Source organism: Carassius auratus, chromosome 6 (genome assembly GCF_003368295.1).
Source record: "Carassius auratus strain Wakin chromosome 6, ASM336829v1, whole genome shotgun sequence".
Taxonomy (NCBI): Eukaryota; Metazoa; Chordata; class Actinopteri; order Cypriniformes; family Cyprinidae; genus Carassius; species Carassius auratus.
Window position 1 is genome coordinate 24,256,058 of NC_039248.1, and position 17,862 is coordinate 24,273,919.

The window sequence follows — 17,862 nt, forward strand, 5'->3', positions numbered from 1 at the left end:
ATGTAGGTTTGCACAAGGGCAGCGGAGCCCAGCGCTCTTCCTCGGCTGCTCCTCCTCTTCCTCTAGATGTGTCTGTCCAGATCCTCTGACCGGACGCTTCCCTCATGCCTCGTGTAGTGACGTGTTTGTAAACTGTCCTGGATTTGATTTCTTGTGCGGAACGAGGAGGGAAATATCCATTCCTAGATCGATCATTTCAGAAATGTGCTGTCTTAAGAGTATTATTGTTTTACTCCGAGAAAACCGAGAGGATTTAATTGTGTGTAAATGTTTCAATGGTGTGTACATTTGCGGTTGAAATGAAGTAGTGTGTGCATAAACAACTGAACAGACTGTGTGAACTCTTCATTTCTTACGGCCCTGTGTAAAGTCCTCTGCTAATGACGAAACTGCTCTTCTGTTTGTTTGTTTGTTAGTTATTTTTTTATCTATTTCCTTTCATGTGTTGAAAAAGTAAATTGCTTTTGAAATCAGATCCTGCATGTTGTTTTTATGGCAGTGATGATTTCCTGCAGCAGATCATGTGTCTCCTAACAATATTTAGTGAAGTGAAGTGACATTCAGCCAAGTATGGTGACCCATACTCAGAATTTGTGCTCTGCATTTAACCCACCTGAAGTGCACACACACAGAGCAGTGAACACACACACACACACTGTGAGCACACACACGGAGCAGTGGGCAGCCATTTATGCTGCGGCGCCCGGGGAGCAGTTGGGGGTTCGATGCCTTGCTCAAGGGCACCTAAGTCGTGGTATTGAAGGTGGAGAGAGAACTGTTCATGCACTCCCCCCACCCACAATTCCGTCCGGCCCGAGACTAGAACCCACAACCCTTCGATTGGGAGTCCGACTCTCTAACCATTAGACCACGACTTCCCCTGATATCACTTCAATCACTAACATCACTAACTCCTAATAAACGCATTGATCTGCTTCACATCATTTATATTCAGTGTCTGATCCAGAGGCGGACGGTAGTGAAGATGTTTACTCAAGTGTCAGTGTTTTCTATTTCACAACATTACAAACTATAATACTGTACTTTTTACTGCGCTCAGTTTCATATTAAATATAATTTAATAATTACATCCGAAATCTAGTACTTTCTTTTACTTGAGTACAAAAAAAAGTACAACATCTTTAATGTTCTTCAGTATTAAAGGTAAAAATATATATATATTTTTTTTTGGAATGTAGTGCAGTAAAATTTTTCAAAATAAATCCTGATAAAGTACAGATAATTTTTAAATGGACTTGATTAAAGTAAAACACACTTCACTGCTGTCCTCTGAATAGTTTCTTCAGGAGAGAGATCATCTGATTGTGTTTCAAGATAATAAATAAATATCCAAAGATGAAGCTCACATAAACACGTGATCTTACAATCGATATATTGGCGGTGACGTCATTGTTTTCCGGGTCTTTTGCGCGCTGCCGCCTCCTGCTGGAACACACACACACACACACTTCTAACTTTCACACACATTTACTGTCTGTTATATTCATACAGAACCCGTGTGTGTGTGTGTGTGATGTCTCAGTAGTGCTCTCTAGGAAGGCAGCACGCTAGGTTTTGAGACGCAGACAGTTAAACATCAAACAGGCCGCTCCGAGCGAGTCATTACAGAAGAGAACGACACCCGTCCGGTCTCAGTCCAGACTCACCTCACCAGCAGAGACTGACCAGTTACCGGAGGGATGTTTAAGGAATGGTTAATTATCAGTGGATGTTGTTCTCTTCTGTAATGACTCGCTCGGAGCGGCCTGTTTGATGTTTAACTGTCTGCGTCTCAAAACCTAGCGTGCTGCCTTCCTAGAGAGCACTACTGAGACATCACACACACGGGTTCTGTATGAATATAACAGACAGTAAATGTGTGTGAAAGTTAGAAGTGTGTGTGTGTGTGTGTGTGTTCCAGTAACGTTCTTTGCTCACATTAGTTCAGAGGAAAACGCAGCTCTGAAGAATTTTGTAAATAATAGCCTTTAAAAGCCTGACATGCCAATAAAGCTTTGATTATGCTATGTGACAGGAATTTTTACTGGAAGTGCACTTTAGAGGATGAATTTAACAATAACTATATAAATATCCTAACCCTATAATAATAAATAGTAGAATTATACATTTGTAAATGAAAACACTCATTTATCACAGAACGTTAATTAGGTAAGCAATACACGAATTGAAAGGGGAAAATAAGCATAACAATAAATATAAAATATAGCCTAATTAATATAATATTATTATCAATTATATATGGTTAGCCTATATGAATGAATAAATGAATGATGCATTTATATAGAGCTTTATTGTGTATTGTTGTCCACCCAAAGCGCTGCACAATCACGTGTCTCTCCTCAAACACCAGCAGTGTGCAGCTTCCACTCGGATATATTTATATATACCGTATTTTCCCGACTATAAGTCGCCCTCTCGCGGCTGGAGATGGTAATGTTTTCTCTTGCTTCTTGATTCTAAATAAATGTGACTTATAGTCCAGTGCGACCTGTTTTTTTTCCTCATCATGACGTATTTTTGGACTGATGCGACTTATACTCCGGTATGACTTATATTCCGAAAAATATGGTAATGATAAAAATAATAGTAGCCTTATATGAACATATATTACATAAAAAGAAACGATCAACGGACTAGGATGGATAAAAAATATTTTATCAATCTCTGATAATCTCAGGTGGCTCTGGTCACCCTGGTTTGTTTATTTATTAAACTCGTGGCCACGACATTATCACGTTCCCAAGAATTAATATCTCGTGGCCACGACAAAACTAAACCAAAAAGACTCGAGTTTAAAAAAATGTATCTTACAATGAATATAATTTATTAATTTAAGCTAGTAATTATGTAAATTAAAAATGAATTCGCGATCGATATGGAACTCAAGTTAAAGAAGTTGTTAACATGAACATCTGCAGTTTATTTCTCTCGATGTGCACACTTTTATAGCATTAAAATGTGTATTGTTTCATTTGATTAACTGCAAGTGTTTGTTTAAAATCTCTGTTAGGGTCTGTGATCTTCTTTTAGGGTCTTGAACACTGCTGCTGGCTCAATCTGTCGTCCATCAACCTCTTTAATGTTGGTGTAAAAGTGGCAGCAGATTGGCACATTAACTCCACAGACTACAGTCTCTCTGGCACTCGAGTCCGTGTTTGATATGTGTTGTCAGCGGGCTGGAAAGTGTAATGACTCTTGTTTCGACACCATTGAATGGAATTTCAGTTGCCCTAGTTCTGAGCCTGCCTCTCGGCTCCTCCCACTTGCTCTGTCCCCGTCCAATCAAAATGCAGCCACGGCCACACTGCTCTGTATCCGGGGAGATCTGCAGGATCAGCTCTGCTGGATTTATAAACTGTGGCTCTGGTGTCTGAATACCAAAATCCCAGCGAGGGAAGACAGAGTCCACCATATTCTATTTAGCTGTTTTCTTTAATAAAGGTTATTCTGCTGAATTTGAGAAGATAGAGTTTGAGCATTTGAATGCAAAGGCCTCATCCTTGTGTTGTTATTATTAAGAGGATATTTAATGTACAGATGTTTACGGCCTGAGGATGGATTCTTGAGCTGCTTTAGCCATGTGAAGTTTTCACTTGAAGAAGTTTTTCTTTTTTCACAGATGTGTAATAACAGAAGTATTGAATCACTAGAAACAATAAATAAAACATTTTAATGCAAGCTTGACTTTTTATTAGGTTTCCGATAGTTTCTATAAGAAGGTAGATTTTGTAAACACTCGATGCACACAGAAACACTCGGACTGCGTTTCATCCTAAGCCGGATCACAGAACATTGTCACCAATAGAGCTATGATCAACTGAGGCTTACCATGCTTTTGACAAACGCAGCCCAGACCTGAGACACACTTGCATGGATAATGTGAGCTCTGTACAAACCCAGCACACTGTAAAATTATACTTTGAATGTAAAAAAATAAATGGTATTTGAATTATGTGTCTGTCTGATACACTGACCCACATCTGCTCAAAACACCAGAGTCACTGCTCATGGTTTAATGAGTGCAATCAGACACTGTTCTCTTGACATTTCAATCATGAAGCAGCACCATGTTCATGTTTCTGACCAGAATAACAGCATCCAGGTTCGAAGGGTGTTTTGTGAAATGACTTCTCCATTAAAAACTGGACGACTCTTTCCTTTGAAGCTCTTCTTCTGGTGTGTTTCTGTTCAGGTTCGAGCACACAGAGGAAAGCTGCGATGATCCTCAGATTCACTGCAAACACATGAAATAATCCTTCAGGTCTGTTCTGCACAGAGACATCCTCCAGAAGTGAACACTTCAGATGTCCTGGAGCTCAAAATATGATACAGAAATATACCTGTCCCTGCAGCACAGAAGCAGTCATCAGTGTCACAGACGTATATTTGTAGAAATACACAACAATACATTGTATGAGTCACAATTATACATTTCTCTTTAATGCCAAAAATCATTAGGATATTAAAGAACATGTTCCATGAAGATATTTAGTAAACATCTTACTGTAAATATATCAAAACTTAATTTTTGATTTGTAATATACATTAATAAGAACTTCATTTGAACAACTTTAAAGATGATTTTCTCAATATTTAGATCTTTTTGCTCCCTCAGATTCCAGATTTTCTAATAGTTGTGTCTCAGACAGATATTGTCCTCCGAACAAACCACACATCAATGGAGATAACATTTATTCAGTTTTCAGATGACGCATGCATCTCAATTTAAAAAAAGAATTGACCCTTATAACTGGTTTTGTGCTCAGTATTGATTAGCACATGTTGAACAAATGAACTGCATTTCCAGGTAATCTGTGAGAACTGTTAGCAAATCATATGCAGCAGCATTAAATGATCGACAGATGACACGGATTCCGGGAGAAACTAGATTAATCTCCACTGTGTTGTAAACAGTGTGGCGTCGCTGCTCAAAGTCTCGCGAGACTTCTTTCGTCCAATAAAGTGACGCAGCTTCCGCTGCGCTCTTGTTTCACGCTCAGATCGAGAGAGACGCACAGCTCGAGTTCCGATTATCGTCGACGCAAAGTCTTCCTCAGACATACAGAAGAACATTAAAATACAAACTATTCAACCTAAAGTAACATTTGCGCTTCGGGGGAACCCGTTTTTTATTCCTTTGTTCAGAGTTACACGTCTCACCGAGCGTCGAAGAGAGCCACGAGAACAGCGACACACCGGCAAACAAAGAAACTCGCTTGTGTTCGACATCCGCCTTCAACACCCGTCAGTTATGAGTCATGTGGCCGTCGAGAATGTGCACGGTCTGGACCAGCAGGTGAGCCGGGGTCCACAGCGAGGTTTGGGCGGTTTTGTCTCGGCGCGAGCGGCGCGTGTTTAAGATGGAGGCCGCGAGGCGCGGATGATGGCGGAGCTGCGGCGCGTCACAGGCGTCACACGCGGCTCTCTTCATCAGCCGGCTCTGCTCCGGGACTGTAGGAAGCTTTTCATGTAATCTAGAGATTTAAGTGTCGTTTCTAAGCGGCTGTTTGAACGCGTTAGACACGCGACTCAAATAAACGACTCTGTCGCAGTCGAGCTGGAGAACTTTACTCCGCGGATCTGGGGCCTTTTCTTCTGGCCTTTTGTCTCCATTTCGCTGCGTTTGCGATTTATATTGTGTATTTGCGGTATTTACATCTCTTAATAGAAACTGTTTTTTAGTATTGAAGGTGAACCCAAACGGACACGAATCATCTCGATGTGAACAACGAATCTTCCGAGTGTTTTAAATCTCGTTTCGCAAGTCTTTATATCTGATCCCGGAGCACTAAACCAGCCAGAAGAGTCGGTTCTTTTCGAAATTAAGATTTATACGTCATCTGAAAACTGAATAAATCATCTCTCCATTGATGTGTGGGTTGTTCGGAGGACAATGTGTCTGAGACACAACTATTTGTAAATCTGGAATCTGAGGGAGAAAAAAAATCTAAATATTGAGAAAATCTTCTTTAAAGTTGTTCAAATTAAATTCTTAGTCATTTATATTACAAATCAAAAATTAAGTTTTGATATATTTAGTGTAAGATGTTTACAAAATGTCTTCATGAAACATGATCTTTACTTAATATCCGAATGATTTTTGGCATCAAAAAGAAATGTATAATTTTGACCCGTACAATGTATTGTCTATTTCTACAATATACCTGTGACACTGATGACTATATATATATATATATATATATATATATATATATAAATATATATATATATATATATATATATATATATATATATAAATAAATTATGAGGGAATGATGTCGTTGACGTGTGTTGTAAAGGTCACGTGAGCTCGTGTAATTACACCTTCATTCCGTTGTTTTGGCTCAGAGTTTGATTTATGACTTTATTTGTATGTTGAAATGTGGATCAGTGTAGTTCTCTAGAGCTAGATGTGTTTCTGAGAGGAGGCCGAAGGCTTGGATCTCGTCTGGTATCTCGAGCACCGGTGGATCTGGTGTTTCCTCACTGATCCCGCTCAGGTTTTTAAGGTTATTGTGTCCTGTACTTCATCAGCTCTCTCTTCTTTCAGCTCGCTGTTCTAGACTTGAACTCCGCTGATCAAGGAGTCCCTGGAAGTGAGTATACCATCCTTCTCTCTCTCTCTCTCTCTCTCTCTCTCTCTCTCTCTCTCTCTCTCTGGGATCTTGTTTTATCTTCAGTTTTGTTCTGGATAAAGTAGAGTTGTTTCAATGCTAACACTCTGTTCTTCACAGGGCGTTACATTCCACCTCATTTAAGGAATAAAGAAGCTTCCAAAAGTGGTACGTAATACACTTCTTGACGTGTGTAGTTAACCCTAAAGCTCCAGTGCTGTTGAATATTGTGATTCTGACTTAGACACTGTGTGTTTGTGGCTCTGTACGTCTGAAGGACATCCGTCACCGGCTGTGTTTCCAGCCAAAGTTGTGAATTTCACTAATGCGCAAAACTGGAATATCGTAATAAATATTGTGAATAAAGCACCGTTTCTATCCTATGAGTCCAATAGAACAACATCCTCACTTCCTGATAAACTGTGTCTAATCATCACTAAGAACACCAGGAGCAGATGCTGAACATAATAATGATGATAAATGAGTTCAGAGCGAGCAGATCTAACACAATAAATGCTTTCGGAGAGGAACTCAGTCGTGGAAGACATTTATACAGAAATACTTTAATGACAGACTTTGCTCAGTCCTTTCAGAACGACCTGAACAACATTTCAGATGCAGTGAGTGAGATCCGTGCTCGGGTTCGTCCAGTTATCGTCTCGTAGCGCAGAGTCACGACACACTTCTGATGTGTGGACCAGTTTATTCACTAAATCTGCTTCCATCCTAGTTTAGGAGCATCTGTTCTTATCGGATACTCAAATGTGCGCTTTTTTTTTTAAATGCACTTTAGAATTTATGTGCCTCTTGCCTTTTTTTTTTTTTACCTTTTTTTTATATATAAAAAAAATTTCAAAATGCGTGTACAAATAGGTGGAAGGAAGCCTAGCCAGTGTGAAGTCTGAATCTCTGCTTGCTTCTATCGATCCTCATCCTGAGCAAAAACTGAGTGATTTCTACTGCCATTTTTGCCCCCCCCCCATCTTAATTCTCAGTACACACTTGGAATCGTGATGTGTTATCTAAGCCACATTTCCAATACACGATTGCAGATGTCATCCACAGGTTTTAAAGAACACTTGATTAAAGACTCAGGGAAATATTTCTTCCTCTCGCTCTTTCACAAAGATTCTCCCGGAGGATGGGACGATGGACGCAGCAATGGCTTCGTGAACGGTAATCATGAAGGCCGAGACAACCGTATGAATGGAGGGGGCAGTTTCGGTGGCCGTGGCTCCATGCGCAGCGACCGCGGAGGAAGAGGAGGCTTCAGAGGTAAACCCAGCGCCACCTACGCTCACCGCACGCCTGAGAATCCTAGCTTTGCTGTTTTTCTACAGGACTAACATTGCTCTTTTGATGTGAATCATTTCTTTTAGGATTTGGTTACGACAACAAGGATGCCGGTGGGTGGAACGCCCAAAAAGACACGGCCTACAACAGCTTCGGCGGCCGCTCTGACCGCGGGAAATCCTCTTTCTTCAGTGACCGCGGGTCTTCATCCAGGGGACGGTGAGGCTCGCTTGCTTTCCTTGTTTCATTTGTTGCTTGCTTTAGTGAATAACTGGTGTTGGAGGCCTGGGTTTGTCTGAAGCTGTGTTGTGTTGGGCAGGTACGAGCGAGGAGGCTTCGGCGGCGGTGGGAACAGCCGATGGACGGACGACTCCAAAAACGATGAAGATTGGTCCAAACCCTTGCCTCCCAGTGAGCGCGTGGAACAGTGAGTGACACGACACTGCTCCGTTTAACATTAGATTTGAAGGAGTTACGATGTGCTGTTGTTGATTTGTGATCATCTTCTAAATTAAATCATCATGACCTGGAGTTTGTGTGTGGTTTTTAAACCAAAGTGGAGTTTCTGACACTTGTTCCTGTTTCCTGCAGTGAACTCTTCTCTGGAGGCAACACCGGGATTAACTTTGAGAAATACGATGACATTCCTGTTGAAGCCACAGGACAGAACTGTCCACCACATATTGAGAGTGTGAGGAACCTGATCCAGATCCGTCTAAGTTAAATTATTTTAAATATTTTAAATTAATCTTTGTTTGTTTTAGTTCCATGATGTAGATATGGGAGAGATCATTATGGGTAATATATCCCTGAGCCGGTACACACGGCCCACTCCTGTCCAGAAGTACGCCATTCCCATCATCAAGACTAAGAGAGACCTGATGGCGTGCGCACAGACAGGTGAGACGTCCGCGGAGTTCATCATGGTGTGTGTGTGTGTGTGTGTGTGTGTGTGGTAAATGCTTGACATGACGTCTGTCTGTTGCTGTAACTAGGTTCTGGAAAGACTGCAGCCTTCCTGTTGCCCGTCCTGAGCCAGATATTCACTGAAGGACCAGGAGAAGCGCTGCAGGCTATGAAGAACAGCGCACAGGTAGCACTTCCTGTTTGCAGGGTGATGAAGAACTGCACTCTACTTCTGTCGAATATCTTAACTGGGGATGTTCTTGTCTCTAGGAAAATGGGAAATATGGCCGTCGTAAGCAGTATCCCATTTCACTGGTCTTAGCCCCCACAAGGGAGCTGGCTCTCCAGATCTACGAAGAGGCCAGGAAGGTAATCGCCAGAACACATGGGAACTTCCTGATTTCTGTTGGTTGGAATGTATTTAATGTTCTCCCGTGTGTAGGTTGCGTACCGCTCTCATGTGCGTCCCTGTGTGGTGTACGGAGGCGCTGATATCGGTCAGCAGATCCGTGATCTGGAGAGAGGCTGTCATCTGCTGGTGGCCACTCCTGGACGTCTGGTGGACATGATGGAGAGGGGCAAGATCGGCCTGGACTACTGCAAGTACGTCAGAGATCTGTGTGTGTGGAGTGTGATCTGGAATCCAGTCTTGTGCATGTTTTAATGGTTCAAGAATGCATTGGCTTTTAATACGTCACTGTTCTGGGTCTTGACCGTGAGCTGTGTTTCTGTCCTCAGTTATTTGGTGCTGGATGAAGCAGACAGGATGCTGGACATGGGCTTCGAGCCACAGATTCGGCGTATCGTGGAGCAGGACACCATGCCGCCCAAAGGGCTTCGTCAAACCATGATGTTCAGTGCCACCTTCCCCAAGGAGATCCAGGTGAGCGTGTCAGCCTGAACACATCCAATGTTATAGTCTTCAGGTGGATCTGGCTCGTCCTGTTATAGTGTTGGGGTTTAAAGTGTTAGTTCACCCAAAAATGAAGATAGGCGCATGTTTTACTGACCGTCAAGGCACCATGGGTGTATATAACCTTTCAGACGAATCTAATCAGAGTTCTGTTAAAAATGATCCTTGCTCTTCCAAGCTTTATAATCTCACGGGCATGTGTTTTTTTGTTAAAAAGTCCAAAAATAGCCAAATAAAGCGCAGCTCAAAAACAGCTCAGGACTGAGTAAAGGCCTCCTGCAGTGGATCAGGGTTTATAAAGCTTGGGAAAGTGAGGAAGATTTTTAATGGAACTTCTATTGAATTCGTCAGAATGAAGTCAGTTTTATACACAGAGGATGACTTGAGCTTGATATTTATGATATTGATATTTAACCCTTTAATGTTTGGTAGATCTTGGCTCGTGACTTCCTGGAGGAATACATCTTCCTGGCTGTGGGCAGGGTTGGGTCCACCTCGGAGAACATCACCCAGAAGGTGGTTTGGGTCGAAGAAAATGACAAGAGGTCCTTCCTGCTGGACTTGCTCAATGCCACAGGTACATATCCCTGTAAATGACCTCTGAACCCCTTCATCTGGTCACCTCAGTATGACCGTGATGGCAGACTGCTCTTCACGGGTGTTGATCATGTTTGAGGAGGTTAAACTAATCTTCAGGTTGAGGATTGGGGAATGGTGACTCTTACGGTCACAGTGGTTCTCTAAACACCAGAAATATGAAATTGAGATTCAGTAAACTAGAGATGATTATGAATTGCATGCCTGCTCCGTCAGCACCTGACAGCAGAGCTTCATCTGAACCCATGTTAACCTTAGACTGAAACTGATATTGTTGAAGCTCATCATAAGGTCTTGATTTTATTCAGTCGATCCGAATGAGGTTCAGGACAGTACGGGGGAGAACGTAGAAAAACCTGGTGAGTAGAGACGTTTATCTGTCCACTGGAAGTGGAACGAATGTAAGTCTCATCTCACGTCTTCATTTTGCTTGAACATTGTTTGTTTCCCAACCACTCCCTTCCCATGAGCTCTAGTTCTCATGCTGTTAGGATCTTGACGTCAAATTATTTTTCCCCTCCCCGATATTTCTTTGGAAGTAGTCATGCTCATTTTCCGTGGTTCTTTCCTGCGGTTGGATCTGTGCATGAAGTGGGATGTAGACGATGCCATGTTGAATTGTAAAGCTGTAAGACTGCTGTAATCTGGTTGCACACATGGCTGCGACTTCAGTAGTCTAGAGTTTAACGTAAAGTCCACTTCTGAGATCCAAATGCTTGTCACTCCCTGTTTGTTGCCATCATTAGCTTCTTCCCGAACTGAAGCGTGATCTCAGTGGTTGATGGTCTTCATGTCCTCCAACAGGTAAAGAATCTCTGACCTTGGTGTTTGTTGAGACTAAGAAGGGAGCGGACTCTCTGGAGGACTTCCTGTACCGTGAAGGCTACTCCTGCACCAGTATTCATGGAGACCGGACCCAGAGGGACCGTGAGGAAGCGCTCCATCAGTTCCGCTCCGGGAGATGCCCAATCTTAGTAGCCACGGCTGTACGCAAGCTTTCTGCTCGCTCTTGGTTAATCTTTGGTGTGGTGTGAGTCTCAAACTGTTTTGCTCTGCAGGTTGCTGCTCGTGGTCTGGACATCTCCAACGTGAAGCACGTCATTAACTTTGACCTGCCTAGTGACATCGAGGAGTACGTGCACCGCATCGGGAGAACCGGTCGCGTGGGGAACCTGGGTAACTGCAGAGAACGTGTTGATGATTGTTTGAATTGTTTACAGGAGCATTGCTTCCACCGGAATAGATTAATTCTGACTGATGAATCCAAGCGTAGTTTACACTGCAAAAAGTTATTTTCTCCCTTGTTTTTGTTAGTATAAATCTATAAATTCTTGAATTATGTGTTTACTTGACAAGTAAAATGACTTGAGATACTTAGTCTTGTGTTCTGACAATATTCAAATGGTTTTTGCTTAAAACAAGCACAAATATCTTCCAGTGGGGTAAGAAAAAAAATAACTTGAGGGTTAAACGACATTTTTCTTACCCCTTTGGCAGACATTTTGGCAGAAAAGAATATCTGGATAATTTTTTTCAGAAAACAAAATGTATCTTGAGTCATTTTACTTGTCAAGTAAACACTTTTTATTTTTTATTTTTTTTTATTTCAATGTTAGAATGTGATCTTAACCCTTTTGTGCATAATGTTAAATATAAATGATGGGATTATTAGACTCCATGTACACAGCTACTGTGTCTCAATTCCGTGGTTTCTTTGGGTGTCACAGGTCTTGCCACATCGTTCTTCAATGATAAGAATGGAAACATCACCAAGGACCTGCTGGACATCCTGGTGGAGGCTAAACAGGAAGTGCCCTCCTGGCTGGAGAGCCTGGCGTACGAGCACCAGCACAAGAGCAGCAGCCGCGGGGGGCGCTCCAAGAGGTCAGGTTTTCCCAAAGCTTTTTGTGCTTACAATCTTCCCCTGGACGTCCTGTTGAACCGGTTTGGTGTGTTTCAGGTTTTCTGGTGGTTTTGGGGCCAGAGACTACCGTCAGACCAGCAGCGGCTCCAGCGGCGGAGGATTCGGGAACCGCGGCGCACGCAACACCGGCGGTCACGGAGGAAACCGTGGATTTGGCGGCGGTGGAGGTGAGGATCGGTTTCAAGACCTTGGAGGCTTGTCTTGATTTTCTGCTTCACTGCATGTCAACACAGTTCATGAGTAACTCACCCGGTGTTTCTGGTCCTCAGGTGGCTTTGGGAACTTCTACAGCAGTGATGGCTACGGAGGAAACTATTCCCAGGTGGACTGGTGGGGAAACTAAGACTCCTCCACCTCTTCACTCCTCACAACGACCGTGGAGCACCATGCCAAACTCACTGAATGGAAACCACATGTACCATAGCCAGACTATATACCCTGTGTAGCTTTGAAGAACTTTGCAGTACATTACCAGCTGTGATTCTCTGACCACATCTGGAGAAGCTCGAGCTCCGTGGACACGGGGACGCTGGGATATCTGGAGGTTCGACTGTAGCAGGACACGGTCTCGTGCCGAAGGGGAACGGAGGCAGCAGTTTGCTTTAGATTTCTTGGACTCTAGTTTTCCACTACATCTCATTTCTTTATACTAAATGAGAAACGTTTATGTACTGTGCCTTTACATTTAGACTCGCTGTGTTTTGTTTGTCTTCCGTTCTCCTTTTTAAATGTCTGGCTGACAGTTGTTTTCCCCTCTCACTCTTTTTTTTTTCTTTTTTCCCGCTCTAATTATTTGTTTGGATGGTATAACAAAAGCTTAGATGTAATCAAACCTTGGCAAAGTCTGAGATGGTCTGTCACAACCTCATTTTGAACTGAAATTTTGTATGGGGTCACCTGACCCCCGTCGATTGGCTTGAGTTCTCTTGTGTGGTAAATCTATCACAAGGGAGTGAAAAATGCTGAATGTTGGAAAAGATCTCGCTCACTCTATCCTGGACAGGCATCAATAATAGAGATGGTAGTCTTCTGAGAAAGAAACCAAGCCATTCCAGTGAATTCTCTTAAATTAGGATGTTGTGATGAACCGCGTCTGCCTCCCGCCGCACAGCTAGTTCAGAACCGTATGCTAGCTGTTTAGCGCTGTTTTATTAACCTTTTTCTTGAACCGTCATGGAGGTAGCAATTGGATTAGTTTTTCTTCCTTCGAATCCAGTCTTGAAGTAGATTAACGGTGGGCTGGTGGCAGTGAAGTGTTCTAACGGCTGCTCTAGAACCGTGAGGTCAGAGCCCAGCCCGTCTCTGGAGAATCCGCATGCTAGTGTTCGTGTGTTTTGGTCAAGGAGATTTTCAAACCGATTTCTGCCGCAGGCTTTAACGTTCATTACAAGAAACATTTGTTCACTTTTTTTGTTTTTTCTCTTTTTCAAGCTGCGTTAAATTCCGAAAGACATCCTCGGCTTTACTCTTGAGACACGGCTCGCTCGTGACCCCCGGCTCTTCGAGAGGACTGGGGTCAGCAGAATTCGGTGTACACCACGGGAACCGCACCAAACCAGCTGCAGGGGTGTGGTTTGGTGTAAACCAGACTCTTATTGGTTGGTTTGTAGTGGAGGAGGTTTCCATGGCATCCTGGCCAAAGACAGGGTTCTTTCAAACTCCCGCGCGCCCTTAATAGTGCACTACTGATGAGGGCGAGTGGGATGCGTTTAACTGAAGTGCAATAGATTTACTCTCAAGCGTGTTGTGCCTTTTGACATGAATTTGGAAAAGGTGACCTGAAGCAGATGCGTGGACAGTATTGAGGTGACTTGAGAGCAGTGGTGCTACTTAAGCCCATCCAGTTTTACAAAAGTTGTTTTATTGCACATCTAGGGTTTTATATAAGTGTCTTGAGTGCGTGTCCTTAAGCTTCTGAATATTGTGTGTGAAGATTGTGAAAACGCAGCTTGTTTACAAAAGGGGAAGGGTTCTCCAATCGTTAACCAGGATTGATTTGGGACCAGCAGTGGGGAATTTAGCTATTTGCACAGATTACTAGATTCTACTTTTGCTGCTAGTTTGTGTAATTTATTAAGCATTTTTGACAAATATTTATTTTTATAAGCCTAAAAGTGATAGTTTCAAGAAACTTGACCAAAAGACAGTACAAAAACACTGGCACTTGAATGTTGAATGTCACCCGTATGCGTGAAACTTATATTTTTCGGGGTAGTGTGAGCTTTTTAATGTTTAAGGTCATTTTGGACTCCACGTCTGTAATTGGTATCTCTGACGAAACGAATCGATCCAATCAGTCAAACTCTGAATTGACGGCCCAAATTTGAAAGAAACACAAACATGCCAAGGTTTGGAAAAAGTTACAGAAATATTTTTGTAAACGTGTATCAGTGCAAAGTGTTCAGATTCTCCAGTTCTTTTGTTTTTCAATTCAATTGTTTTTCTTTTTTTTTTGAACCCCCAGTGAATGTCTGGCACACGGCAATCTTAAGTAACAAAAACATGTGGTTATTCTCTTGTTGCGTTTGAATATTTGGGCTCTGGTGCTGGTGTTCTCTCACAGGTTTGGCTGAAGATTCAGTCTTAATTACAGAAGCAGTTATGGGTGAAGTGTTTAAAGCATGCAATGAAAGGCTTTTAATTGACCAAATCATGTGATGGAACATCACCAGAGCCCTTAGAGTTAGAGTATTTGCTTTATGTGCTAGTTTAGAGGCTGTGCACTGCACGAAAAATAAAATGTGTTTATTGTATGATTTTACCAAATTAAAGTTGGCAATTGCAAATATAGAAACTGCTGTCATCTTTGAGTCACATGTGATTGAATCCTAAAACCCTGCGGTTTGCTTAAGGGTTAGTTCAGTCGAAAAATAACTGCTTATTTGCCTTTAAAAAAAAAAAACACCAGATTTTGGCTCCCTAATTGCCAAGTTCATAAATGAGGTCACTGATTTGGAGAAAAACACAAACAGATTTATTTTCAATATAAAAAGTGAAATGTGGCTGGATATTTTTTTTAACCTTTTTAATTAGTCTTGGGCATGTCAAAGACTAGTAAAAACATTGGCTTTGATGCATTGTTAGTTATTTTGCAGCATTAGAGTTTTACTTTTGCTCCCTCATTTATTGTTCGTGGCTGTTTTTGCCCCTTTGTCTTCCGTTATAAGGACACTTTTTGATTGCAAAGACGTGACACCATAAAATCATGAATTCTTGATGGTCGGTGGTTTTTCCCTGTTGGGAAGAGGTAAAAAAAATTATTTTTATGGTTGATCACTAGGTGGGACCATTAACCCTTTATATAGACCTGTGCAAAAAAAAAAAACAGCTTAGTTTCTGGCTTGTATATGGAGTATAACAACAGCATATTATATTGTGTGTGAGAGAGACCTTTGCGCACTCACCTTCATCAACCATTAAAATATACACAACAGCTCTCAGACCTACACGGAGTACAAACAAAGTGTATTTATGCACCTGCTGCCTTTTAATGGTGTGGGGAAGTACAGACTTAACAGAAACCAGGTGGATTTAAACACTTGCATGCCATCCTGCCAGTGGTGGGAAGTAACGAATTACAACTACTCAGGTTACTGTAATTAAGTAGTTTTTTCGGGTATTTGTACTTTGAGTATATTTTTAAAGCTGTACTTTTACTTGAAGTACAAATGAAGCAAAATCTACTTTGTTACTTTTAAATCATTGTTCGTTACTGAATACGCACACAATTGGAATTGATATTCAATATTTCGACAGCACTTCAGCAGCCATTTAAAATATCTGATCGTAAACGGACCAATCACAGCGCTGATTTCTGAACCGCGCGGGAACAGCGCCACTGCATCATTTAAAGCGATAAAACCAGCTGTCAGATGTTTTCGCGCCACTCCCGGTTGCTGAGCAACGTGCGTGAGTTGGACAGTTGCCTGTCAGAGTGACTCAGTTGTTTTTTAGGATTGTAAATTTAATCTAGTAAAAGAAATGGACAGATGCAAGCAGTGTGTGGACAGTGCACAGTAAAAGTGTACTGCATGTGCACAGCTTTCATAATATGATGCATACATTTAATTAACCTTTTTTTTTTATAATTCTGCAATTTTGCGCACCGTCCAGCAGATGGCGCCCCAGGCGGCCGCCTTTGTCGCCTGTCGGCAAAGCCGGCCCTGGCTCCTGGAATAAATTTTGTAAAAAGTTATCAACCATTCAGAATAGATCCACACCTGACCGATGAAAATCCTTCTAGAAATGTTATTGGTTTTAAGTGAAATGCACCAGAAAGTCTTTAACAAAGATGGAACTTTAATTTCTTTACCATGTTTTTCGAATAACCAAGCATGAGAGGATGTTCTAGTACACCCCCAAAACAAATTCAAGACATTGTAAAAGAGCATAATAGGACCCCTTTAACCACTCCTATCCAACCAAGGTATTGAAGTTAAAAAATCCCTGTATCATGAACACTAATTAACATACTTTGTCAAAAAGATAAAAGTGGGTTTTGTTCAAAGTTGCATTTATCCATTAACATAGATCTTTGATATGAATGTTTTTGGTGACTACATATTGCCAGCTAAAAAGTAACTAGTAACTTGTACTCTGAGTATTTTTTGAGAAGAGTACTTTTTACTTTTACTTAAGTACTGTTTTGACAGCAGTACTTTTACTTGTAATTGAGTATTTTTTCATCAGTGTAACAGTACTTGTACTTAAGTACAAATTTTCAGTACTCTTTCCACCACTGCATCCTGCTGGTCATTTGATGGTGAGAAGAGCAGCAAGCAACACGAGAAAGGGCTTGACTTGGCTTGACCTAACCCTTGTAACCAAAGTTTTAGAAATGATTATGCAGCTTGACCCCTCCAGCGAGCTGCAGTTTTATTTGAAGTTGGTGTTGCATTTTGCTTCATAATACATTATATTCATAAATCTGATTCAAAGTAGATTTTTTTTTTTTTTTTTACAGAAAAATCAAATAGTATATCATTAAAGGATTTTAAGGTTTTAAACTGGCTTTACCATCAAGAAAAGACAAGCATTTCACACACAGGCCATCCGTACTCCTCACCATCAAAAGGCAGCAGGTGCATAAATACACTTACTTTGTTTTTGTTTACTCCATGTAGTTCTGAGAGCTGAGGTGCATACTTTGGTTTTCTCAGATACATCAAGGTAAGGGCACAAAGGTCTGTCTTTCCCTCTCTCTCTCTCACACACACACACACACACACACTTCTGGACCCTTGATGGCATAACACTTCGTCCCTGGAGTCATGCCTCTGGCAGGCTGAAAGAAGTGAGTTGTCTCCATATTGGTGGAAAACCACACTTTGCCATTTTTCCCAATTCACCCTGATACAGGATCCTCTGAATCCTATTCGCCTTGGGGTCACTTCATCTACAGCGATATCATTGACTTGATTGCAAATAAATGCACAGACACTATTTAACTGTAAAGAGATGACATCACTGAATTCAATGATGAACTGCCTTTAACTATCATTCTGCATTATTGACACACTGTTTTCCTAATGAATGTTGTTCAGTTGCTTTGACGCAATGTATTTTGTTTAAAGCGCTATATAAATAAAGGTGAT

General features: G+C 41.6%; 2 protein-coding genes across 7 annotated transcripts in view; both read left to right on the plus strand.

Moving 5' to 3' along the window:
- LOC113102631 (peripheral plasma membrane protein CASK-like) overlaps positions 1–475 on the plus strand; it is a 43,074-nt gene extending 42,599 nt beyond the window's left edge. For all 5 annotated transcript variants that reach the window (XM_026265842.1, XM_026265841.1, XM_026265847.1 and 2 more), the window contains one exon: positions 1–475. This exon is cut by the window's left edge and continues 553 nt beyond it. The gene's annotated coding sequence lies outside the window, so the exon portion shown is untranslated.
- Positions 476–4,989: 4,514 nt separating this feature from the next.
- On the plus strand, positions 4,990–15,058 carry LOC113102750 (putative ATP-dependent RNA helicase an3). Of its 2 annotated transcripts, XM_026265856.1 has the most exons (19): positions 4,990–5,317; positions 6,572–6,617; positions 6,756–6,803; positions 7,764–7,910; positions 8,015–8,147; positions 8,248–8,355; positions 8,520–8,619; positions 8,693–8,828; positions 8,924–9,021; positions 9,105–9,203; positions 9,277–9,437; positions 9,573–9,717; positions 10,180–10,324; positions 10,653–10,703; positions 11,149–11,330; positions 11,403–11,520; positions 12,072–12,228; positions 12,305–12,435; positions 12,538–15,058. In XM_026265856.1, the coding sequence occupies exons 1-19, from the start codon at positions 5,273–5,275 to the stop codon at positions 12,609–12,611; spliced, it is 2,124 nt and encodes a 707-aa protein (XP_026121641.1). In that variant the 5' UTR covers positions 4,990–5,272; the 3' UTR covers positions 12,612–15,058. The 2 variants fall into 2 exon arrangements, with proteins under 2 accessions (XP_026121641.1, XP_026121642.1); XM_026265857.1 differs by lacking the exon at positions 10,653–10,703 and having other exon boundaries at positions 4,991–5,317.
- Positions 15,059–17,862: the final 2,804 nt, after the last annotated feature.

What these genes read in the sequence shown, in the direction of transcription:
- LOC113102750 (XM_026265856.1), top strand. Translation starts at nt 5,273, where the DNA reads ATGAGTCATGTGGCCGTCGAGAATGTGCACGGTCTGGACCAGCAG. An exon ending in CCCAGTGAGCGCGTGGAACA is followed by an intron (nt 8,356 to 8,519) that starts GTGAGTGACACG and finishes TGTTTCCTGCAG; the next exon opens with TGAACTCTTCTCTGGAGGCA. An exon ending in CCTTCCCCAAGGAGATCCAG is followed by an intron (nt 9,718 to 10,179) that starts GTGAGCGTGTCA and finishes AATGTTTGGTAG; the next exon opens with ATCTTGGCTCGTGACTTCCT.